This window comes from Rhinopithecus bieti, unplaced genomic scaffold, assembly GCF_001698545.2.
Source record: "Rhinopithecus bieti isolate Rb0 unplaced genomic scaffold, ASM169854v2 scaffold_23303, whole genome shotgun sequence".
Classification (NCBI taxonomy): domain Eukaryota; kingdom Metazoa; phylum Chordata; class Mammalia; order Primates; family Cercopithecidae; genus Rhinopithecus; species Rhinopithecus bieti.
The window spans coordinates 1,549,023-1,576,904 of record NW_016810922.1 but is presented as its reverse complement, the minus strand read 5'-3'; the positions used below and the strand labels follow the sequence as shown (position 1 = coordinate 1,576,904).

Here is a 27,882-nt window from a genome sequence, read left to right as displayed (position 1 = left end):
AAAAAAAAAAAAAAAAAAAGACATTTTAAAAATTATTAATATCAGCTATTATTATCACAGAATGGAAATTCCAGAGAGAAACCCAATTTAAACACAGTATGTGTCATGGATGAACAGTCTGTATTAGTGGGGAAACAATGTGTTAGGTAATAAATGGATAAAAAATGTATTTATATAGAAAATAGATTCTTATCTTGCACCTTGAATAAAAATAAAGTCCAGTTGGGTTAAATATTTTATTGTAAGAAATGAAGCCAAAGAAAAGATAGGTAGTCATGTACGTCTTCTTGGAGTATGAAAGTTCTTTCTAAGCATAACTCCAAAAGCAGAAGCCATAAAGGGATGATAATGTGGACAATCCTTGGTCCTCATCATACATGACCCATTTATAGCATCTAACACCTCTTTCTTCTTGAAACCCTTTTTTTAGACTCCAGGGCTCAAGACTCTCAGTTTTCTCTTACTTCATAAATCACTATTTTCAGTCTCCTCAAACTACTCTGATCTTTTAAGGATGGAATGTCTCGGTGCCCCATTTATCATCTTGTACAGTTTACTGGATTTAAATATGACCTATATGCTGCTTATTATATCCTCAGTGAAGACTTCATATCCCCTCCCAATTCTTTTATATGCAACTGTCTACTCAAAAGCTCCAACTATGTGTGGCAGATTCCGCAAATATAACATGCCCCAAACTGAAATTCTAACCTTTGCCCGCAAATATTGTCCACTTACAGCCTTTTCCATTTTGGTTGATGGCAATTTCATCCTTCCAGTTGCTCAGGTGAAAACTTGAATGTATTTGTGATCATTTTCTTTCCCTTTTAGAAACTCTACATCTAATTCATCATGAAATCAATTCAAATTTAAAAATATACTTAGAATATGCTCACTACCTCTATAGTTAACACATTTAAGCAAACCATCATTATTTGTTTCCTGGACTGTTGCAATTGCATTCTTTCTAACTTGTCTCCTGATTCTTATTTTACTCCCTCCTTACAGTCTAGTCTCAACAGAGCAGTCACAATGATCCCTTTTGAAATGCAAGCTAGGAGTGCTCAAAACCCTGAATTTTTTTTTTTTTTTCCATTTCACTCAAAGAAAAAGCCAAAGGATTTACAACAGCCTACAAGGATCCTCTCTTACTCTCTTCCTTACTCACTTATCTCCAGCCACACTGGCCACATGGTGTTTGTTGAACACATGTTAGAATCTTGACTAACTATTCCCTCAGACTGAAATGTTCTGTTCTCAGTTGTGAAGTGAAGTAATACCCTCATCTTCTCCAGTTCTTCGCTTACATCTCTTCTTAAAATTGCCTTCCCGACCATTTAGTTAATACTGCAACCTGTCCCCTTTCACCACCCCTCCAAATTTCCCATCCTCTGTATCTTACTGCACTTTCTCTTTATTTTTGGCATAGCTTTTATCACCAATTAATATGCTCTAAACTGTACTTCTATATTAGGTGTATGTGTGTATTGGGGGGGTGTTTTTAATCATCCATACTCCCCTGCCAGAATGTGAGCTACTTGAAGACATGACAATGCTTTTCATCATGGCTATGTGTCTAGAACAGTATCTGATGGTAGTATGCATTCAAGATGTGTTTCTTAATAAATTAATAAATTTAAATGTAAAGCACATATGCATTAAAACACAAAAGCAAGCTTTGAAAAGTAATCCTACCATATATATATACATATGTTAGATAGATACCTTAATATTTAAGAGATAATATATAAATAGCTCTTAAAATCTGTGAGAAAAAACATTCCAATACAGAGTAGACAAAGAAAAACAATTAATTTAAAAAATACAAATAATCATTAAACATATGAAAGAACTGTTCAGCCCCACAAAACAAATGCAAATAGAAATTAAAATGGCATATCAGATGCAAATCGAGTTGGCATACATTTTACATTATAATATCATCTCTAAGTGAGGTTTGCTGAATTTGGCAATATTATATAAACCTAGTGAGTGTATAGGCTGGAAATAGCCTTTCTAAAAACCCTTGACTTACATAATATATCAAAAAACCTCTAATGATCCTACCTTTTCCCTGAAAATACATTCTAAGTAAGATGACTAAAATATTAGAAATAAGAATGTTCATTAAAATTATATTAAAATAACTGCTCCCAATCAAAAGTGGGATCAGTTAAATTAACATACACATTTAACATACACACATGTAAGGGTATGCTATGTTGGTTTTAAAAACCATGTCTGGAAAGGTTTCAATAACAAGAATGCTAATCATAGTATATTAAGCAAAATAAACATGCACCTCATTATTCCTATAACCTATATGCACACACATGCACAATATGTATGTGTGTATAGAGACTATAGTCTATGAATATATATGTAATACTTATATATTAATACTAATTTTACTAATTTAGCATGTTTCCTCTGCGGTAGAATTACAAGTAACTATATTTTGTAATTTTCCATATTTTCTAAATATTTAAAAAATATTTTCCAATAATTATTGGAAAACAAGCCAATAAACTCCACTACAACTGCTTTGGTCAACAATAAAGTAGTAGATGTAAAATGTAGGTTTCATAGTACACACTGTTTTATTTGGCAGGCAGGCCTTCCAGAAGTCTACTTGCTCAAGAGGCTGAGATACGTCTAAAAATTACTCCCACAATATTTTGGAGGGCAGCTCTGCAGCATGTTTGTGACCCTGTGGAAGGTGAACTCATAAAATATGGATTATTATCATTAGCAAACGGGTCTCTGCATCTGCTTTCATAAAACTGGCAATGCCTTGGAAAGGTCGATATTTTAATGACATCCACCTATTTTCCAAACTTGCATCCTTAGAGTCATCACTCACTGTCCTTCTCCCAAACCTTTATCTTTTATCACCCTCACCTTACATACACTCACAAGCAATTCTTACTCTCACTGCTTCTGCATGGGAATAACCTATCTCATATGATTCCTCCACCTTATCTCCCCCCATGTCAGTTTGGGCTGCTATAACAAAGTACCATAAGCAGGGTGGTTTGTAAATAACAGAGATTTATTTTTCACAGTTCTAGAAGCTGGAAAGTCCAAGATGAAAGTGCTGGCAGACTCGGTATCTAGTGAGGGCTGTTTTTAGCTTTGTAGATGGTGCCTGGCACCTTCTTTCCTCCTACCATGTCTTCACATGGCAGAAGTGGCAAATAAATTCCCTTGGGCCTCTTTTATGAAGGAACTAATTCTATTCATGAGGGGAGTCCTAATCATCTCTCAGAGGCCTCACCTCTTAATACCATCACACTGGTTGATTTAGATTTCAAGATAAACGTTTTGGAAACACAAAGATTCAGACCATAGCTCCCCTCACCATTTTTCACCAGGAGCAACACTATTGCAATAGTGTTCTCTTTAGTCTCTGGGTCTCTGGTCTTCAGACCTTTTCTTACAATTTGTGTGCCTTTCATTTATTTTTATTGCTTAATTACCCTGGTCAGTCTAGAAAAAGTTTGTCGGTTTTGTTGATTTTTTTGTTTTTTTGTTTTTATATATACTTTTTAAGTTCTGGAGTACATGTGCAGAACGTGCAGTTTTGTTACATAGGTATACACGTGCCATAGTGGTTTGCTGCACCCATCAATCCATCACCTACATTAGGTATTTCTCCTAATGTTATCCCTCCCCTAACCCCCTACCCCTTGACAGGCCCCAGTGTGTGATGTTCCCCTCCCTGTGTCCATGTGTTCTCATTGTTCAACTCCAACTTATGAATGAGTACATGCGGTGTTTGGTTTTCTGATCTTGTGATAGTTTGCTGAGAATGATGGTTTCCAGCTTTATCCATGTCTCTGCAAAGGACATGAACTCACGCTTTTTTTTATGGCTGCAGAGTATTCCATGGTGTGTATGTGCCACATTTTCTTAATCCAGTCTATCATTGATCTTTACAGTACCCAGAATCATAACAGTCCATCTTCTAAATAAAATTTAGATTAAGTTCTCTAACACAAAGCATTAATCAAATGATCCCTGATTAAAAATCTCCAGTAGCTGTCTACTGTCTTCAGTATAAAAATTAAAAAATAAAAATAAAAAAGACAAAAAGAAGAAATACCTCGTCCCAGGTTTGCTTCCACGCATCTCCCCTGGGTTATTATGACACTTTAAGTTTGTCTCTGCTCCTACTGGAAACTCTCCAAGGTCAGTAACCTGAGCTTACTCTTGTATGTATCCTTCCTAATACTAGACCACTTCACTCTTTGAATTAGACATATGCATATATATACACACACACACACACAAACATACACTCGTATATAAGGTAAATAAACTGTTAAGCAGAATAGAAAATTTTTCAATACAATGGATGAAAATAAAATGTATAACATAATTTTGGGCTAGCAGGACAGAGGGTACTATGATTTTTACATTTCTTGGGAAATCTGTTAAAAGTTCCATTAGAAAAAGACACAATTTTTATAAAACAGTATTACTTAACCTGAAAAGTCTTTAGTAGAAGTATGAAGCCATGCATGATTCTTACAGTTAATCATATTTACACATGTTTTTAAAGTTAAGCCAGTACAACAAATTTAGAATGTGGATAAATACAACTTGACTTCTTGACTATGCAATTTGACATGATTTTCACATTTTATTTGATAGATTAAAAAATTGTTGAGGAAAAGGATGGTGCTTCATCATGCTTTTTTAAAGTTAACCAGTTTGCCTCACAGCAGAGAGACTGTTACACAGAAGATAACCAATAAACATTTTTTGGTTAAATTAGTATTTTTAAATAATTCATAAAATAATTATAAATTGTCACAATTGATGGAAATAATTTATATTATATATTATGCTCTCTATTGAAGACAGATATATAAGTAAATGGAAAAAAAACTTTGTTGCTTCTAGAAGAGGGTTCCAACTGTTTGACTTAAAATTATTAAATTCTCCACATCCTCCATTCCATTGGCTTTCATTATTTAACCTAATGTTCACTGATACTATGAAATAAGTCTGGTATTCTAAACTGAGAAGTAATTTTATAAGAATTAGTCACTGTGATCTAACAATATATATTACTTCTATTTAGTCTAAACCCAGAGTTAGAAACATTTTGGCAATATATGAGAAAGTTATTCAACTAATAAAGCTAAGAGATTCCTGAATTTGAGCTGCTGGAGTTATAAGTGCTTCTAATTGTGTGTGTTGGGGGTGGTGTGTCTAAGGGCTGGGCATATAACCATTAACTGGTGATATTACATTAAGCTAAAAAAACAGTCATGTGATAATAGTTTATGTTCAATACAACACTGGCCAATTCAAACCAATGTTCCAAAGGAAAAGTCTGTGTTACATTATATTCAGGGGCAAGAATGTATGTGCATAAAACTTCCTTGTAAATATGAACTTTCAAGTGAGAAAAATTTGAAAATGAAGAAACGTGAAAAGAAATTTAAAAAGCTTGATGTGTTTTATGCAAACATCATGGCATAACAACAAAATTTCCAAATTAAGGCCATATGTGTTAAGAAATATGCGACAAGTATTTGGTTAAAAACAACATATTGAAAACAAGATTAATAAGATGAGACATTTACAGAATGGGTAAGAGGTGATCAAAAAGGTAGTGAGAGTTTTGAAATTTCTATCTCTTAGGCCAAAGGAAGAATCATATCATTTTCTGGACTCAATCCTTACTATACTATAAAAGCCAAATTTAAGCCCCCAAAAGAAGAAAGATTAGACTGAGAAGAAACTAGTAATAGTATTAATAGATAAGGCTTTCTTTTCTTGAAGGTGATAACACAAGAAAAAATCATTTTAAAATGAAGAATGTTTATTTTTTAAAAGGTAAAAGTTAACCAGAATGAGTTGTACTGATTTTAAACTCACATTATTATGTCTGAAGAAAATAACAGCTGAAACCTAGGATTAATGTCATACTAGGTGCAATTAGTGATAAAAACAAAGAAACATCCATATCTTTAATTTTGGAATTACTATAATCACGCTAATTTAATGAAAATTGCCACGAAAAGCAAACAAAGTATTTTGATTAACTATATTTGTTTTGAATCTAAGAAATTTTTCATGAAAAGGTTATGAGCATATACTTTGATTTATCTTCTAGTGTAACAGAATTCTTTTGCATATGAGGATATGCAATTATCCCAATATTGTATTCTGTGGATAGTGGAAAAGTCAGTGAAAAAATAGAAGTACCCATTAGAAGGACACTGGAGAATTTTAAGAATATGAAGCAGAAAACTACAACACTTGGCCCCATGGAAAGTGAAAAGCTACCAGGCATATTCTCCATCCTGGAATCTCTCAGTTTCATGAGCCTCGACTTTACTTCTCTGTGTATATCTGAACTCCAGGACTCTGCCTATGACCTTTTCAGCCTCTGGATCCCAAAAAGATGTTATAACTGTCAGACATGTGTTAAAGAGTTTCTTTGGTCCAGTGAGCTGTGACTTGTGGGAATAAAGATCACAATGTATGTTATTCCCTATGCTTACCCTTTTATCCTTTACCATTTACCCATTACCCTTACCCAATTAATTTACCAACGTAAATTAATTGTGCTGATGTTAAGTGTGTTAACAATGATTTACAAACAACAACAACAACAAACAAAAAACTGTTAAACTGTGATTAAAAAGTAAATCAACAAACAAAAAACCCTTCTACTGATGAACCCAGTGTTCATTCCTTTTTACTTTTCTGACTCAGGAAACACTTGACAATCAATTTTTCTACTACTTGTCCATTTGATCAGCATGGATGAAGTGCTGTGGGAGTGGCAGGGTGGGTTTAGATGTGTTTACTTTCTTGGTGAGCTTCAAGTTTATGATCTAAGTATAGTCTGTTGCATGAAGATTAACTACTTTCATTTTTAGCTTATTACAGTAGAATCAGAACTTTTATATGTGTTATTTTTAAATGTTGATTAACTGAATGTCAGTTTAAAATTTTCTGTAGCTCAGAAACAGCTTTTTCCAACTATCCATTATACCTGTGGATATCTAGAAATAGATGAAGATTATATTATCCCTAAAGACAAAAACTAATTGATCACCTATTGCCAAAATCAGAGAGATGCTTATATTAATAAAAAGATGTTGGAGATGAACTAAAACTAATAAAAGCATTAGAAGGCTTATCCATTTTTTACCACTGATATAAACAATCCAACCACTTGTAAAAATACATATAAAGGCACTTTGTTCATCTTTGTTCATTCAGACTTCTGTGGCTTGGGAACCTTGGTTATACACACTTGAAAATCCAACAGTCCAACCACGTGTACTGTTATCAAGGCATCATTCTAGAAATTCTGTATCTCATCTCAGTTTTGCACAACTCAGGGAAGTAGACATCGTATGTCCATTCTTACAAATATAGAACTGAGAAACAAAGAGGTTTATCTGGCTAGTAATGGGAATTTTTAAAATTTCTTCTTGAGAAACTAAAAAACATTCTCTGAAGAAAGATTTGCTATTTGGAGGCTTTTAAACATGGTTTGTTAAGAGTCAATCTAAAACTGAAAGCATTTGATGTAAAATTAGGTAAACAATTTGGTTTTCTAAAAGAGAACAGTAAGCATATGAAAACATTATGAGAAAAGGCACATTAAAGTTTATTAAGTTTAAGAGAAAAGGCACATAGTGCTTCTTCAGAAGAAATCCAAATATTGCCTGTTCTTTGTCTTTGTGCTACCAATCAATGTGTAGCTGTTATTTCAGTATTGGATCTCATTTGTTTCCTCATTTCAGTGGAGAAAAACATAGGCTGAGAAACTAATTAGATTAAACAGTTTGTTAACTGGCCTTTTACTTAGGTACTTGGCAGAAGGGTGAAGCTAAATTTTACATTAAAATTACGAAAGTATATTGGGCCACATCCATTTCTTCCGTGACTAAAATTGCTGTACGTTTTGGCACCTCATTTTCTTGCTCTTTTGGTTTTGAGGGATTATAAATATCCCACACTGGGATCGACATGCTCAGAATAATTTCTCTATATTAAATAATATGATAATTATTCTTGAATTCCATACAACCATCTCTGGTCCCATAAATCATATATTTAAGTAATTTAAAAAAACAATAAAACCCAGGAACCCAAGAAAGATCCCTCAGATCCCTCTACTACACTATTAGTGTGTGCTTTCCAGACTGAGGGGGACGTTCCATTTATAACTTTCATTTGTTTCCTATCATTGTGGCCAAGTTTCCACTTATTACATGTCTGCTTGCCTTAATATTAACTTCTAGTCTGAAGCGCTGTAAACTGCTTCTCCACCCCTAAATTAAAGCAAATGATATCTAGTCCATATCCACCACCGATCTTACTAGAAGCCACTTCAAAGATTCCATTTTTAAAAAATAAAGTATGGCCTCTGCTTCCTAAAGCCAAGGTTGGCCCTGTTCATAATGAAGTTAGATTTCCCTGATTCTCCTTCTATTCAAACACTGACAGTTTCCTTCAATATATTTTCTTCTCCTCTAAAGTTAAACCTGCTCATTGTGTTTTTATTGTTGTTGGAAGAGGGGTGAGAAGAGAGCACTGGTGAAAACCTCACTCAGCGCCACTCAGGACCAGTCCACACATGTGTGTTTGCAGTGACATTCCAGTACTACATGTGGCTGTCTTTCATAAACATAAACGTTTCAAAACATTTGAACACTGTCTCAGTTACATACAGTTTCAAGAAAGCAGTTGTGTATATATCTTTTTTATGATGTCAATGCGTTATCGAACTCTATGCCTGCTGACGGCGGAATAGACAGAAAGCTCTACATCTCTGCTTTTTGACCATTTTCTCAATCACTCATTTATAGTAGCTTCTCTGGCCTTATATCAATGTTGCTTATTATGCAAGCCACTTTTACTCTCTTATCCATGTATTTACACTGTGGCTACAAACTAAGCTCTGGGGCAATGTAACGCAGAGTATACTATTGCTTTCCAAGGCCCCTTCCTTCCCTTCTGCCCCAGCGTCCCATGGACACAATAGAGCTTCTGCATATGGTAGGAAAACAGAAAACACAGATCCTTAGATCCTGACACTTAGACAGACATTCTTTTATCACAGGAGCCACTGAGGGGTGCAGTATCAATCTCTCCCCTGCACACACACGTGCATGTGTGCACGCAGACACACAGATCTCAAATAGTTTAGTGTAAGCTGAAGATCTGTTCCTTAAAAAAATATATATATATATTCATATATATGTAATATATATATGCATATAATATATGCATATATTATATATTAATATATATTTTATAAGAATATTCTTCTGGCACCTGCAGTGCTACTAACCCATAAGCATTTGAAAGTAACTCATCTGCTTAGGTCTTTCCAGTTCTGCAGGTATGTGAACTTGAACCCTAAACCCACATGAAGGTCTACAAAACACTGTGTAGTATAAAGAGATATGTCCAATTTCTCCTCTACTCATAGCCAAGCCATGAGACGTGAATATGCTTGCTCTCTGCCTTTATGGGGTGGATCTTTTGCTGATTCACCCTTTGACTGGGGGTGTGGTCTTTTGGGGAGTTCTGCCCTTACATATATTCTCATTCATGTTCCTCATCTGCTTGGGCCCAAGGTTATTTCCTGTCCCCTGTATGGCTGTTATAAGATGGAAAAATGGACCAGAATTTCAGTCCAAATCTCTCAGAAAATAGAGACAATGCAGTTCAACCAATATAGCAAATTTCATAAACCTTAATTTATCTGAATACATTAGTCTTCTTTTAGTTACTAGGACATAATCCTCTCCTTCCCCAAGGACTTTTGCTCAAATGATGTTTCATCAGCTTAAAACATTCTTTTCACACACGTGCACATACACACAACACATACACACCATTTTAGGATTAGTTCCTTCTCATTCTTTAGATATGATTTCAACAATTGCTTCTTCAGATAGGCCTTCCTTAACCATTCAAACTGCATAGGGGTATCAGCAATGTTTTCTTACTTGGGCATTTTCAAGAGGCAGATATAGTCCAGAAGCAGAAGTTTGAGGTTCCATATCTTGTTCTATAGCCCTTCATCCTGAAGAGCTAAACTGTCATTCATTCTATAATAAGTACGCTACACAAATAAGTGATTACTCAAAGTATTAAAATATAGAAGATATATTCATACAGAGAAATGAGAGAGAGAGAGAGAGAGAGAGAGCGCCCTTCAGAAACACTTAATAACTTCCAGTTGCAGCTGAACACAGGATCCGGAAGTGCTGCCTAGTTTTCTAATGTTTCAGAAACTAGAATACACAGGGAGGGAAAATTGTAAAAATTCCCATGCCCCAAAGACCATGAAAAAACATTTTCTCTTTTCTCTGATTCAATAGAATGTTCCTTTCTTGCTTCCAGACGATAAATAAGGATTTGTTCACATATGTTACAAAGTCAAAATAAGCCCTTGTGGAACTTGATATCCCTATTGTTTTTTAACTTCTGCCAACCAACTGTATACTTTAGGACTGTGATATTAAGCTTTACATATTGGTTTTCAGCCTCCAACCAGAAAACTTTTATATAGTCTTATCTTTAGTTGTCAAAATCTTGGGTTCTGAGAATATCAAACAAATCATTTTTAGCGGCGTTTAAGAACCTGACATTAATTTTAAAATAATACTATTTTAATGCCACTTATATCTATTCTTTCAAATGAATATATTTAAAATAACACAGAATGTAATAAGCAATTCGTAGTCTTCCAATTTTCTAGATCTTTTCACTTTATCATATAATGAAATATACTTGATTAAAAAACATAAGTTCTGTCTAAAGTAAGCTTGCCAACATCAGAAAAACATTTTAAGCAAAATATACTATATTTCAGCACCATATCTTCCCATCATAGAGCATGAAATCACCAAAGCATTAGTTTCATGATTATGATAGTCTACTATTTTTATGTTTTGCACTGCTTAAAATGTCATCGTATTTCAGTCTATTAAATGTTACGGTTGACAGAATATGGGAAGAGAAGCAGACATAACTCTACCAAGATTAATACTTTTCAAAAGAACAGATTACAGATTTTATCAAATCAAATTAATAAGAGATCTTCATTGCCCTAAAAAGAATGTGAAATTTACAAATATTTCCCAAGTACCTGTCATGTGAAGACACTGGTTAAAATTAGATTCATAATATTTTATAAAAATTGTAACAATACAACTCTCAGTATGTTTATATTACAGATAAAGATGAACACCCTATGTACACACATAACACACAAAGAGTACAAAATACCTGAAGGGCCGTAAGGATATTTGCTAAGGCTTGTCCGTAGGTGTCATGACAGTGAACAGCAAGAGCACCCAGTGGGATTTCTTTCATCACACTTTCCAACATTCTTTTCATACTTCCTGGAGTTCCCACTCCAATTGTGTCTCCTAGAGAGATCTCATAACAACCCATGCTGTACAATCTCTTAGACACCTGTTGATAAAGGTGAAGTGCTAGTAAAATAATGGAAATGAAGAGACTCAAACCCTCTTGTGCCACAACTAACATCATCTAAAGGTAAAAAATTACAACTAAGACCAGTAATGTCCATGAAAAATATATAATGTATTTTCTGGTCTTTTTTTTTTTTTTTTTTTTTGCTTATTCTAAACATTATAAAAGAATTTGATATTACTGCAATTACCTTTTTCTAATATTCAAGTTTGCCTTAGAGTCATATCTACCTTATCTTTTTATCCAGCTATTTGTTCCACTATGAAATTACAAGCTACAATGTCAATTATGGGAGGCGTATGTTTCTCAACACTATAATCAAACCAAAGCATTACAGATTTACTTTGGAAGTAGTATTTCTCAAGCTATTAGTTTAGGGGTCAAAAGATATCTATACAACTGACCCTTAAACTCCACAAGTTTGAACTCTGGATCCACTTGTACATGAATTTTTTTTTTAAATAATCATATTAATTTTTTTTTCGGAGATTTTCAACAGTTTGAAAAAACTTGCAGACAAATCCCATAGCATAGAAATGTCAAAAAAAGTAAAAAGTATGTCATGAATATATAAAATATATATTAATACTAATCTATTTTTCTCATTTACTATAAAATAATACAAATGTATTTTTAAAAGTTGAAATTTATCAAAACATGCACACAGACTGTAGATAGTGCCATTCTCATTTAAGAGAAATGTACATGTAATTCAATACTAAATCGTAACTGCATAAAATTGTGATACATACTGTATTACTGTAATAATTTTGTAGCCACCTCCTAGTGCTATTCCAGTGTGCTCAAAATCCTGGTGATGCTAATCATCTCTATATGAACAGTTCATCTCTCCAGTAAATTGCATATCACAGTACAATGTGATGTCTTGCAGTTCTTATGTGTTTTTCATTATGTTTAGTGCAATACCATAAACCTTAACACCATGAAACTCATAAGAAGTGCAACTAGTGATGCTGGAAGTGCTCCCAAGAAGCAGAAAAAAGTCATGACATAAGAGAAAGCTGAATTGCTCAATATGCACCATAGATTGAGGTCTCCAGCTACATTTGCCCACCGTTTCAAGATAGCGAAAATCAAAATATGTGTTAATTGGTGGGTTACATTATCTATAAGGCTCCCACTCAACAGTAATCTATTAGTAGTTAAGTTTTGGGGAGCAAAAGTTATATCTAGATTTTTGACTGTGCGTGTGGAGTGTGGGGTCCCTAACCTCCAAATTGTTCAATGATCAACTATATTAACTTCAGCTCCTTAAGTAGCTTTGCAACTGGTAGAGTCATTTAATATTTCTGGCCTAATTTTTCTGGCTCGTAGATATATATACTTTGAGGCAAATTACAAGATCTCTTCAAGCTGAATAATGTTACTTTCAAAGAGCAAGATGAATGCATAAAGGCAGCATGGTATTTAGACAAAGACATGGGTTCGGGAATCAGAGAAACCTGAATTTAAATCTCAGCTCCCACTCATCCTACTCATGTGACACTGGGTGGAAGGTTAGCCTACTTAAGCCTCAATCCCTAATCTGTAGAATACAGACAACAAAACACCTTCTTTTAGCATATTTTCTAAGCCTTGGTTACTTTGTTCTTAAAAAAAAAAAAAAACGATAAAACAATTTTAATAATGACGTGTTTGGTTGTAAAAATGAAATGAGAATGTATAAAAGTCATTTGATACACAATCTGGTAAGTAATACTGATTCATTCATTCATTTCATATGTATTTCTTCAATGCCTATTTTATGCAGGCGCTGTGCTAGGTCCCAGGATATAATGGGGAAATGAATACTGACATGGCTCATGTTAATACAGATCCTTAAGTCAAGTGAGGATAGATCTTAGTCAACCCTACTGAGGAATAAATACTCGCTAAAATAAGAATTTTCAAACAAAGAAACGAGTCTAACCTATGTGACAACTTGAAATAAAGTAAGCTTTATTATAAAGTGCTTGCTAACTCGTTGAAGAGGGTGAGAAGGAAGGATCTGAGAACAATGTACAAGGAAGAATATCAAATGCAAATGTTAATGGCTTCCAGGCAGCTGACATATAAAATGCAAAGAACATTCCAGGTCGGGAAAAAGCTAAATGCAAAGGACAGTGTAATGAGAAAGCAAAAACTGGGGAGGGAGACAATGAGGGGAAGGACCAAACTGTGAACAGAGTAATCAAAGTTTGAAGTAGTAATTTCAGAGAGAAGAGAGTGAGTTAAGCACAAAATGTATTAGAATCACACAAAAGGCCCCTTTAAGGTTTCTGGCCCTGAATTATTCCTGTTACCTGACTCTGCAGTAGCACCTTAGGCATTCGGGTACAGAAATGGAGATCCTCACCCAAGGTGTGTGTGGTTCACTCCTATGTGGTGCATAGCAAAAGGAATAAAGCAAGTCTGCTGGTAAGCAAAGGTGGATCAAGGTTTTGTGGGGCCAGCTTGAAGTCATACCCTTTGGAGGTATTCTTTAAAAATATATATATACAATTGTGAATGCAAATTAATGTTAGACCCTTGGAAGGGTCCCATGCAAGTGAAAATCTACAAAATATGAATGGTGTTATTTTATAGTATATGTGCCTCTGTGTGGAAGGATCTTGTGTAAATAATGATAAAAGGATAGTTTTCATTTGAAAAATCTGCAGTAGATTCCAAAAGTTCAAATGAAAGCACAAAAGAGGAATGGCTTTAAACTGAAAGTTTATCCTGCCTAAATTTGGATTTTCTTATAAGGCCATCTTCACTGCTTTGGTGCCAAATTTTTGACAAATTACTAAATTTGTCAAAATTAACCTTAAAAACAAGTCTACATTAATGTACTTTATATACAAATAAATGTCTGAGACAATCTAATATAATCTCAAAGACTGCATTTTGTACTCATTGGTATAAATAAATAATAAAGGACAGGAAGAAAATAAACTTCAGTAATCAGGGCCTTAATGACTATAATCTATTGTTGTAAAATTGTTCTGGAAAAACAGCAACTTAATCACAGCAGTAAGATCTACAGGATCACAAAAGGACAAAAACACAAAAGTAGTGTATACTCTGATATAATGGGCCAAAGTATGCAGGAGAAAAATAGGGATGCTACCTAAGCAACCAAGGCAAAGTTTAAGGGTTTCTCCTCAAACTGCCCTGACATTCTGATGGAGATTGCAAAGGCCACTCACTATGTTATAACCACAGAAAAACAAAATTCATACTTTCATCCCTTCCACCTTTGAGCACCCAAATTGTAGGACTCAACTGTCCCTTAACGTTGAAAAGTAATAGCCAATGTATAGGACTTCAGTGTTAAAATGAAACTATTAGTTAAGTGATCAAATATGTCTTCAGGGCTCATCTCTTAATCTATGGCTTCATGCTATGCAGATTCAGTGAACAGTAAGAAACTCCACTTTTAAAAATAATATATATCATGTTACCATAAACCAAAAAAGCTGGAGATGTAGCTTACTTCTGTTACTTTTTGCGGTGTAATAATTCCTTCATATGGACAGCCCAGAGCACAAGACACATACCTAGATTAAAAATAGAGCCTTATAAATATGCATATGGTAAATAAGCCATTTCCATTTTATAACAAGAATTAGTCAAAACTGCATCAGGAAAATTTATTTTGCACTATTGCTTTATTATTATTTTATCCTTAGACCAAACCAAATAAAGTTTGAAGCATTTTCAATCAACTCACATTTTTATCTTTCTATAATAATTACAATTTGATACATGTATTCGATGACAGATGGGAATAACTAGTAAGTGATTATCTGGTAAAGTTATTCATACCATAGCAACATATTAACATTCAAAGCAGAAAATACTAGTGAAATATATGGTTTTATTTAAATAATTACATACACCCAACTGTTAAATATCCAGTCTTTGGAAACATACAGGGAGACCATGTAGAAGACTAACTGAATTTTTCTTCTTACTCTCATCTGGATATTTTGGCCTCATTTAGATACAGTCATTAATCATCCAAAGGTCCTGGAACTGGGCATAGCCTCAGAGTTCATTTTTTCTCCCTCTCTCATGGGTTTACCTAAATCATTCCAAACAGAAGAGTGTCTAATGTGTTTAGAAGGCTCAGAATAAAGATATTCCATAAGCTTCTTCAGTAACTCATTCTAATATAAAAGTCAAGCTTTTCCTGCAAAGACAAAGATCCATTTTAATCTTAAATAATTAAGCTTTAGGAAAAGGCTGCTTTAGCTATTTCCAGCTCAACATCAATACCATTTTATTAAACTTACTTCAGAGATGTTTACAATTCTTGTACTGAAATAATGCATAATGAGTATGATATTTAGGAATGAATGAAGCAAGCTACATAAAAGATAGAAGGATGGTGGGAAATGAGGCTGGAGATCGAATACGGGGGCTACAATATGAAAGGGTTTAGAAAGCAGAGCCTTTGAATGCCATTCCAAGTTGTCTGGACTTTGAGATCACTCAAAATTGTTTTGAGGCACTGAAAATTATTAGGTAAAGTAGTGGCAAGATCAGATTTCTTTCCCAGAAATATAACTCTGTGGGGGCAGTGGAAGCAGATACCAGAGAAAAGGTAGAGGCAAAAACACAAGATAATATCCTATTTCTTTAATTCTAGTATGCTATTGATTGGAAGATGCACTATGAAATTCCTAACAGTCTTTGGAGTAGAAAAATAAAATACATATTCAATGATTCAGTACATAGCCATTGATTCGAAGATGTAACCAAATTAGGTTACAGAAATTATGGAAGTGTTAAACTGTCAATTAAAATATGTTTTAGTATTGAGTAGTTTTATAAGCCATTCAAGCAGTTATGAGGGATAGGAAAGGATAAAAGGGGATACATTCAAGTAAAATTTGAAAGTTATGCTGAACAGGAAGCTCATCGCTCTGCTATTCCAATCACTATAATCTAAGTTTATGTTTTAGATAATCTGTAAATTTAATCAAGATGTGTGAAAATAAAATGTTCTTAAATGAACATAACACTGGAGAAGGTGGCTAAGGATGGAAAAGGAGAAAAAGTTTTAATACAAATGTAATGATTACAATAACATGCTAATATATAAATACATTGATTTTTTAATCCAAAGCATCTAGATGTGAGTAAATGGAAAATCCAAGCTATTTACTTACATGTTCTCCTTCTAAATGTGAAAAACAAAATAAAACAAATGCAAAACAAAACAAACCTCTCCTGCATTTCTAAATTATTATTTGGCCACAGCTACCACTTTATTGATAGAACCTTAACTTTCTATGTGGGCATTTTTATTTATTTACACTTTCCCTCCAGGACATTTCCATGCCTCTGTCTCTGCGATCTTCACACTCTGTTGCATTTCATGTTCATATGCTCTTCCCTATCTTGTGAGGGAACACTGCTTTGATCTAGTCACACATGGGACTACTTTCTCCAAAGCTAAAGCAATGGTTCTCAATTATGTTCCCTTAACTGTATACTTTAACATTCTAAAGCAGAGGTTGGTACACTAAGGCCCAGAGACCAAATTCTGCCTATCGCTCTTTTACAAATAACATTGTATTAGAATACAGCCATGCCCATCTGTTTGCATACTTATCTATGGCTGCTTTTACACTACAGCAGAGTTGAGCAGTTGCAACAGAAATCATCTGACCCACAACACCTAAAACGTTATTATCTGGAACTTTACAGAAAAAGTTTGCCAACCCTTTCTAAAGAAGTCAAGCTACTTTTCCTGAGTGAGAAAAGGCCTCTACCATCATGAATATGAACTGAATTCTCTTCTTTGACAAGTGGCCAAAGCCAGCTTCTGGACTTCTGCTCTTCTCTAACAATCTATTACAGTAGTTCTCAACTTTGCCTGCACAGAATTACCTTGGTGCTTTAAAAAAGACAAACACTGATGCTTAGGATATGTTCCTAAACATTTAAACCAGAAACCTAGGGAATGAAATCCAACCACCAATATATTCTTGTATATAATTTTTCAAGTTCTATTATACTGTCAACATCAAAAATCACTCAACTATTAGCAATAGTGCGTCACCTGGATTGCCCTACTGATTCCTTTGTGTAAAAAGTTATATTACATGGACCTGACAGTATCTAACTAATCTCAGGAATTTCCTCACTACTATGCCATAATATTTTTGTTCAGCTTTGATTGCCTGGTGGTTAAGTTTTACCCAGACCCATTCCAAATAATTTCTACTTTTCTGAAGCTGCAAACTCCTATTGCTCCATTTATTTTTTTCATCTTATCCCTTACTTCTGGTTCAATGTTTTTGACTTAACTGAATACTTTAGTAGTTCTTTCAGCAAGAGTCTAAATGGTAGATGTTGCAGACTGTTTTGTCAGCAAATGGTTTTATTTCATCTTCATTCTTGAACAATAGTTTGAGTAGGTATAAAATTCTATGTTGACAGTTATCTTGGCAAATTGAATATGTTATTTTACTGTCTTTGGTCTCAGTTATTGCTGATAGGAATTTTACTGTCAAGCTAATTCTTTTATGGTAATCTATTTTTTTCTCTACTGTTTTTGGGATTATCTGTTTCTGTCTTATCTGCATTTTACTATTAGCTATCTCAGGATTTGCTATACTTCTTCAATATTAACATTAGTGCTTTTCCTAATTTCTAGAAAATTCTCAAGGTACTACCTTTTCAAACGTATTTCTCGTATCTATTTTCTCTGTTTACTCCATATGGAAATTCTATTAGGCATTGTCTACTAACCTCATTTTTACAGTTTCTATTAATTTATTTTTCTGGGCTTCATTCTTACAATTTTCTCAAATCTTAATTACAGGCTAAGCTGCACTTAATCTGCTGTTCCCTTTGGTTACATGTAATCTGTTCAATTAATCCATTCGCTTTTGTATTTTAATGAGTATATTTCCACTTATAATGTTTCGTTTTGTCAAATACTAATTTTGTTTTCTGTAAAGATCTGTTCTTATGGTCTTCCTTTGCCTTTATGAACATTTCACATGGTTAATTTATAATCATTTTCAGGTTGTTCTGTTACCTTCTGTTCTGCTCTAATTTTTTTTCTGTTGTCTCCTGTGTTTGTTTTCCTTGTCTTAAGTTAGCTTGTTTTCTCATGTGCTTTATAGTTTTTACTGTGAGTGCCTTTTCATGGTGATTTTAGTTTCTGTAGGAATTCTATGAGCATCTTGAATTATTTAAATGATCCTATCAAAAGAATCTGATTGCTTTCTGCCCTTACCCTGTGGAATTTATCAATTCTTGAACAAATTTCTACCTTAATTTCTCAATTTGGGTTTCCACAATACTCATGTGTCACAAATCCACAACCCATAAAAATAGCTGGCATGGATCTCAATAACTGTGCATTGGCAAGGAGGTGCTGCCAGACTCCAAGACATAGTTCCAAATTCATACCTTAGCAGAACATCAAATTTTTCTCATGTAGATATTAAAATCCCATTACCACACTACTAGGTACTCTTTCTGGGATAGATACCTCCATATGCTTCTGTGGTATCAGCCTACATGATTACCACATTTTCATTGATGAAACCTGAGACTTTTTTTTTCTTTTTCTGAGCTAGGTGATATGTTTTAAAAGTTATAAAATTTCTGTGTGTAATGAGAATGGAAAAGTCGGTCTATGGGTTAGCTAAGTCCTCCATAGTCCCTGTCGCTCACCATTATGCCCATAACCCCAGGATCAACCCCAAAGTTCCTCATGTATATTACAAGCTTGATACATTCACATAGCATATTTAGTTAAACATGTCTGAAGTGGTCATCATCCCTATTTCTCTCACATAAACCTGTTTCTCCTGCATTTGCCATTAAAAAAAATTACATAGTTATTCTCAGGGTCAGTCCTGCTAAGTCACTTGATGGTCACCTTTGTGAACTTATTCCATAACCAAAGGTTAGCTGATTCCTCCCCTCTAGCCTCTGCGGCATTTAGCCTCTGCCAGCAGCAGCTTGAGTGTACAGAACCATTCCCAAGAACCCTCTCCTAAGTGCTCTCCTTGTTTCTAGTCCCATGTCTCTCCATTTTGCTTCAATTTCTAATGTCAAAATTATATTCTTAGAGCATGGGTCCGATTACATATTTTTCCACTTTGAAAATCTTTAATGGCTTGCTATTTTTTACTGAATAAACTAGTGTTCAAGTTTAGCAATCTGTGAAACTCCAATCTAACCTTCTACCTTTCTTTTACTATACATCCACAAAAACTTTATTTCAGTAAAAGTAAACTTCTTTCTATTACCCAAACCTTTCCTGAGATTTCTCTTCACTGTGTCTTTGCTCTTTGTAGATTCCCTGCCCTGCCTGAAAAAGCCGTTATTTTGATTATGTTTCCATATATTCATATATTTTTAATGACTTCATTGTACTGGTAACTTCTTTATGAAATTTCTCTAAATCACCCCAGAGATTAGAATTACTTTAAAATTAAATAGTATGTATCTTTATCTCTCTTAATCTTATTGAATCTCTCTTATCTTATTGGTTTTGGCAGTACAATAATTATTTTGAACATATTATATTTTCCCAGTCTGCTAAAACTCTTTGAAGTTATGCTAAATTTTCATTTTCACAGCCCACATGGTATCACAAGACAGTACATTGTTTAAAACAAATATAGGTGCCCCTCAGTGTTTGTGGGAGATTCTCCCTATATACTTTAAATCATTTCTAGATTACTTGTAATACCAATACAATGTAAATACTATGTAAGTAGTTGCTATATTGTATTTTATTTTATTTTAAATTATTTTAAAATATTTTGGATTCATAGTCATCCCTATATGTAGAACCTGTGAATATTGAGTGCCTACTATATTCAATTGCTATTTCTTGTATGAATTAATACACAAATATGTCAGTTAAAATGTCATTTTCACCTTCTGAATATTTGTCTAAGACATTCCTAATTTTTAAAGTAAAAAAATAGGTAAGGGTTATTTATGTTCTAAATCCTGTAACCAGAGATAATAGCACATATCTGAGAGATCAGAACTTGAAATCCATTTTTTAAACATTATTCAGATGGCATAGTAATCATCAATCATATTGAAATTAGTCTTGCTAAAATTAACAAAAAACACAGCATTACAATAAATCCTGTGGAAATGAATATGAATTGTTTTATTTGTATTTGTGCTAGTTGAGGTCATTTTTTAACAGTCTGTGAAAACATGATATAAAACAAGACTTGAAGTGTTTCAGTCTTTAATAACCTTACCTAGAAGAACTAAATCACGAAAAAGAATCTACAGTTAGGCCTTATCCCAGCCTACCTTCTCACAATTATCCCATGTTCCTCCAATCATCCTGGCAAAAATTGAAACAAAAAGTATAAATAAAAGCCATGTATAAATGTCACAAACATTTGGAGTGGAGTCAACTATTGCTTATCCTCAGAAAATAACAATGCCAGGAGTGATGAAATTACATGTAATCTCAAATAAAGGGAATTAAGATATATAAACATAGGAGCTACTTTGCTACATTCATGTGGAATACACCATTCTATAAGCAACACAAAGCAACATGCCATTATTATTAAGTGAATGAACAATACATTTTGAGAGCCTGTAATATATTTATCACTGTGGATAACATAAAAATTAAAGACTGTTGCATGGCATCAATGAGTAATTCTGCTAAGATTCAATTTTTGCTCTAGAATACTTGACTGATTTTATTTCTCCTAAGCCTACTGTTAGAATACCATGTATTAAAAATATCTTCTGTATAAACTGTGATCTCTCTATAAATATATGCAAAGTTTAGAACAAAATTTTCATGTAATATCTTACTTTACATATAGTTTTGTTCCTAAAACTGTATATGCCTGAGGTTAATTAATTTATCTGCTTAGTTCCTGATGAAACTAAGAAGTAAATTTGTATTCAAATTAGAATTCAAATTAGAATTTTAGGGTTTTCTTGGAAAGAAAATGGCATAACCTCCTTCAGCTGTTCATCCTTGGAAAAGTTGCTGTATAAAATATTTAAACATATGTGGGGCTAGACATTTGCTTACAATTTTGTAATCTCCGCAATAAATCCATTTTACCAAGGGAAAACCTGAGTCTCAAGTAAATTAAATAGGTTGCAGAATACAAATAGAGTAAACTGCTGAACTAGGCTTTAAAACCAAACTGTCTGTCCAACTTGAAGGCTGGGTCTTTCTACTACATCAAATGAGCTGTTTACAATGAGAAAGCTTCCTATGTCAAGCTCAGATTTCCACACTACAAGCTCAGACCTGGGAAGCCAGACATAGAGACTGGTTCAGACTAACTTTTAAATTATCTTTACCTTGATCTTATTTTCTGCCATACCTTTTAAAACTTTCTATACCTTTTTGCTCTATTTGTCTTTCCACTCTAATTGATAAACTACCTCATTTGATCCTTTGTGTTTTTGCCTCTTAAAATGATGAATCCTTGGAGTAATTTTTAGTTAAATGGCCTCAGTCCCACCCAGAGCCATGTGGTAAGGTGTTAAGAGTCCCATACTGGTAGAGTAGCCTTTAATTTCTGCAGTCTCAGTTACGTGCAGTTAACCATGGTCTGAAAATAAGAAATGGAAAATTCCAGAATAATCAATTCACAAGTTAAAAATTGTAGGGCACTCTGAATAACATGATGTAATCTCATATCATGCTGTTTGAGATGTGACTCTTCCCTTTGACCAGCATATCCATGCTGTAGATGCACCCAGCCCATTAGTCACTTAATGGTTCTCTCAGTTATGAGATCAACTGTATCTCAGTACTTGTGTTTAGATAACCCTTATTTTACTTAATGATGGGCCCAAAGCCTAAAAGTAGTGAAGTTGGCAACTTAGATGTGCCAAAAAGAATCTGCAAAGTGCATCCTTTAAGTAAAATGAGGAAAGTTTTTAACTTAAAAAAATATTGTATGCTGAGCTTGCTAACATCTATGGTAAGAATATTAAACTCCTATCAATAGAATTGTGAAGAAGGAAAAAATAAATTCATGCTGGTTTTGCTGTCGTACCTCAAACTACAAAAATCACAGCCACAGTATGTGATAAGCTCTTAGTTAAGATGGGAAAGACATTAAATTTGTGTGTGGAAAACATGAACAGAAAACATGTTCTGACTGAGGACCATGTGTTGTACCAGAAAGCATTGAACCTGTAAGACTTCAGCAAGGGATCTCCTGAAACTGGTGACCCCAATGGTATTAACAGGTAAAGGGTATTAACACAGATTCAGGAATAGGTTTGGACTCAAATATACAAAAATTACTGGAGAGGCTACATCTGCAGATTAAACTTTATTATACATATGTATGTAAAGGATAAAAACAGTATATATAGGGTTTGGTATAATACTATCCACAGTTTCAAGCATCCACTGGGGGTCTTGGAATACATCTCCTGCAGACAAGGGGGACTACTGTAAGTATTCTTTGGGACAATTCTAAATGGGACCTGCATGGCAGACTCCCTGCTCCCCAAACCCTCAAACTGAACCCAACTCAAAATCTGAATATGTTCCCAATGATCTGGGCCAGACACTTCGGGTAATATTTCAGATTCCATTTTATGATGACTTATATTGTTTGTTCTTCAGGAGAGATTTGTAAAATAGTCTCTCTTTTAAATAGCATGATTATGTACAAAATGTTATTTTATTCACCAAATTAAACCAATGTAGTTCCAGAGACTTTTCTCAGCGTCCTGTATTTCCCGGCTTTTGACTCTGTCTCTAACTAGCCAAGCTCTCAAATTTTTAATGATCCACTTAAATCTCTGAGACCTGAAACCTACATCACTGTGCAGTTTGTTCTCTTATGTTCAATATGAAAGACATTTCGTTTCATAGCTCCCACATATTTTATTTTATAAACTTCAATAGCATGTCTGCTTTTAAAAACAATAAAAAAGCATCAATGTTAAATTCAGCTACTAGAAATGAAACTAATTTTGCCTGTTTGATCTAGTGCTAAAACTTTAATTGCCACTTTTTTTTTGGCCTATCCACTCAAAATATTTAGCTTCTAGGTTGTCTGTACAGTTGATTGATGAGTGTAGAAGTGAGAATTTCAGAGGACTGACCACATGAAATGATAGGTGGAAAAGGCATTCCAAAGATCAGTAAGTTTGAGAAACTCAGTCCAACACAGCCGTCTTCCAGCCCTAGTTTAAAGAAGTCCTATATTTGGAAGGCCTGGTTAACATGGATAACGATGTTTAATCCAGGTGTCCGCAAATTTGTGAACCATGAATTCTCCCCTTACCTTTACCTCCACTACTGTTTTAATTTTAATGTAACCCTACTCAACATGTTGAGTAATGCTTTGGGAGAATCTGATTAGATATTTCCAAGGTAGAGCTCTGAGCTTGACCCATTTCAATCCCTAACTACATTTTTAAAATAAATTTTTGATTCAATTTTGAATTAATTGAGAAATGCCTAAGATTAAGTATGTTTTCTACTGAATTATATTGAAACCATTGAATAAGATTAAATACAAATTTATCGAATGCTTAGTATTTCCGAACTTTATTCAGAGTACTTCTTCCAGGTATGCTTTGTGTTCTAATTTCATATGAATAGTGTTTCTAAAAAAAAGTAAATTTCTAAATGCTTTTAAGGAATTCATAGCAAAGTTAATGTCATGATAAAACCTTCTAAATGTTCATTTTTCTATTTCATATGTTGTACAACTCTCTTTACATATTTATTAAATTCACTTTGTTACATACTTGTTTCACATTGACATCATATATAATGAAAGAAAAAGCATATAAACAATAATTTTAAATTATTGTAAGTGACTATATGGACTATGAACATATACCATTCAACCACTATCTGTGCTGAATTAATTTCACACCTTAGGGACACTATTAACTTTCTTGAAATTATTTGCCTAAATTACAATTCTACTTCTTGCCCAGGTATGGCAAGGTATACTCTAGCAAGAGAATATTTAATAACGAAAAAGTATTAATGCTAATTTCATGAGAAATTATTAAACACATTCTTACCTCAAAATGTCTAAATGAAAGCTAGTTAGACACAACTGCACAAACCCAGCTTACAAATATTAACTGCTGCTGGGTATGTGCTATTCTGGCACACAGCAGTGCCAGAATAATATATAAAGCTTAAAAAGTATAAACCCTTAAACCATATGTATGAAAGAAAATAGCTTTAACATATGTCTTATTTTTAGAGTTTTATGCACCATATTTTGGTGGTACATAATGATTGAATCATTCTTCCAGACCTAGGCCTCAACTGAACAATAGAATTTGGAAAGGAACTTCTGCGGGCAGCTTCTTGCTGCCCACTTACAAGAATATGATGCTATAAATGCAAGTGCACCATAGAGGCAGATCATCCAATGGAAGGGATTTGATGCTTTGTCATAAGAAATGCTGGCTACTAGTCACAGTGTACTTAAAAATGGAGCCCCAAATAAGGAGACTCATTATCTCACTCAATAAGACTGCTATCTTCAGGGTCAGGATCTGAGTCCATACTGAGATTCTACATTAGACAAGGAGAACAGGAAACACAAACTCAATGCAATGTGACCTAGATGATTTGGCTAACTCAGCAAGTAGGTTGCAAGTTTTTGAATACATGTGTTTAGTTATAAATTATCTCTCAAAGGGAAAAAATAGTGTTTTGAAGGAGAATACTGTGCCCTGACTTCATGGCACTTGGGAAGATTGACATTTTAAAGGACGAGAATCATACAGAGCTGAACCAGTTAAAAAAAAAAATAAGAAGAAATAAGAAATAAAAAAATAAGAAGTTCCTTACATTGAGGATCTCTCATCAAAGAAATTCTTCATGATTATATGTAATGCAATCCCTTTTGGAAGCATTTAAGACCAAATTAAATTTCACTGGTTTTGGATAAGAAGAAAGTCAATAGTAAGAAAAATAGTAGCTGAAGAGATGGATAAAATGAAAACCCTAGATTAATTACAGTTCTAGGAAAATCTGACTCCTTACCTCCTCCTAAATACTAAGCTCATTTTATTAATAAATTATGACTAAAATATGACATTATCACACCTGACAATTGTCTTTGTTTTTCTGTATCTAAAAGTAATCAATGCTTGTCTATATTAGTTGAAAAAAAAATCAACCCGTTACAATTCACTTTAAAATTTTATAATTGTTAAAACGATGAATTAATAATTTTATGTGGCTCCTATGAAAATTGTTAAATATACTCTTCTTTGAACTTCCAGTATAAACTTTCAGAAGGTTAATCACAAATCAAATGATTCCAGGCCACTTTATATGAGAAGTATAAGATGTGATTATGTAAAGAAACTTTCATGGTTTATGCTTTAATATACAAACCTGCTGACCTTGTAATTTTATACTTTCTATTTATAATCATTTTAACCATGAAATTAATAATGGCAACTTACTGAGAATTTTCTTTTTAAATTAACACTCATAAAAAGTGAGCATGTGATTAATGTCATTTCAATAAAGAGAAGCTGATAATCACTTTAGACAAAAAATAATAAATTCTGAACATCTTATATATTAAAGCACTACTTCCTATCTTGAAGAATTTCAATTTAAAAAGGATCTTAGGAAGCCAATAGATATTTCTTTCAATAAATATGATTGATAAAAGGAAAATAATCACATTTGTCATAGGCTTTTATTTTCTTTGCCTTCTTAACCTTTTAAAATTTAGACAGTTATTAGAAAATTATCTAGATTTTTTAAAAGTCACATGGACTGCACATTAAATAATAAAATCCAAACTGCGGATATTTCATTTTGCATTCACATATAATGTATATGTGCCAGTAGTTAGCTGACTCTGCATTTTATGTCACTGATTTGGCATGGTATCTTTTCACAATGTGCCCCAGATGTTATGTACAGTTCTCAGCATGTGTTAAAAATGTGTACATATGCATGTGTTGTGTGTGTGTTTCAGTGCGTGTGTGGCGGAATTTAACAATAGCCTTCATAACTGTAATAAAAGCTACTATTTGGACTATGTGAAAGTTTACTATTTTATAAAAATTGAAATAGTTTTAGTGAGCTTTTATAAAATGTGTTCTGCTTTATGGCCTTTAAAGCTGACAACTGATGACATAAATTTTCTGGATGATTATCAAGTATATGTTGATGCAGCTGTTGCCATGCAAGACATGCTGAAGCATCTACTGCAGTTTCAACAAGTTGAGCATGGCTCCTTTCCTTAAATAGGTACTAATGGCTTATGACTTACAATGGTGAATACCTAAAATCGAGATTGCCAGTAAAAATAAAATCTTATTTCAACTTTGTATAAATTGTGGGGAGGAAGAAGATATTTTCAACTACACAAATAGCTACTGAACTCAAATATGGAAAGGCATATTTCTGAAAATGATAGTGTTTCAGAAAATTCAGGAATTGTACTCCAAAGGAACAAAATCCACATTGGAAAACATACATGTATCTATAGTATAATTCTACACTAAAGTCTCCACTGTACTCTACTCATTTGGTTTGACCGTGGGTCACTTCTTGTTTATCAAAGCCTGGAAAGCTTTTAAGCCACAGCACGATTAGAAGTTGTCATTTTCTGATGAGGCAATATTATTTGTCAAACAATGAGTATTAAGAGGGTTTAAGATTTTTATTAGCCCAATTATATTAACTATTCCATTTGACAAGAGACAGAAAGTTACTTCCTACAACTTATATTTGCATCCATCTTTCAACACTAAAAACACCGTTCCTATTTTTGAAGAGCAAGCCACATAAGCACTTTACTTCTTATAGTCTCATGCTTTTTAACTGTCCAGTGAGAATTGCTTTATTCTAAAGTTTGTACTCCACACTTTAAACACATATTGAACTAGAATAGGGTCTTCATCTTTCTCTTTATTTAACAAAAAAAGAAATTGAGACAACTTATTTATATTTGAATTGAGAAACCGATAGCATATCTCTCCTTTTTGATTGTGGTTGTGTAACTTTTGCCTGAAAAATAGATATCCTTTATTTTATGTCTTTGGAAATATATTATCTTGGATTTTAATTTTTTCTCATATAGTCCTTACATGATATGTATTTATCTTAATTACAAAAGTAATTTCAAATTTTAGAAAGTCATGTAGACTTACTATGGAGGACAGGAAAAATAAATTATAAATAGAAAACAAATCGGGGGGGCGGAGCAAGATGGCCGAATAGGAACAGCTCCAGTCTCCAACTCCCAGCCCGAGCGACACAGAAGACCGGTGATTTCTGCATTTTCAACTGAGGTACTGGGGACATCTCACTAGGGAGTGCCGGACAATCGGTGCTGGTCAGCTGCTGCAGCCTGACCAGCGAGAGCTGAAGCAGGGCGAGGCATCGCCTCACCTGGGAAG

The 27,882-nt window shown here is 33.7% G+C and overlaps 1 protein-coding gene across 1 annotated transcript in view; it reads right to left on the bottom strand.

Annotated features, from left to right (window-relative positions):
- Positions 1-27,882, bottom strand: part of HMGCLL1 (3-hydroxy-3-methylglutaryl-CoA lyase like 1) — a 154,152-nt gene that overhangs the window by 50,262 nt on the left and 76,008 nt on the right. The window contains exons 6-7 of the mRNA XM_017893240.1: positions 14,969-15,032; positions 11,281-11,469 (exon numbers count right to left, since the gene is read on the bottom strand). Of these exons, the coding sequence (XP_017748729.1) occupies positions 11,281-11,469; positions 14,969-15,032 (253 nt within the window). The remainder of the gene's footprint in view (positions 1-11,280; positions 11,470-14,968; positions 15,033-27,882) is intronic.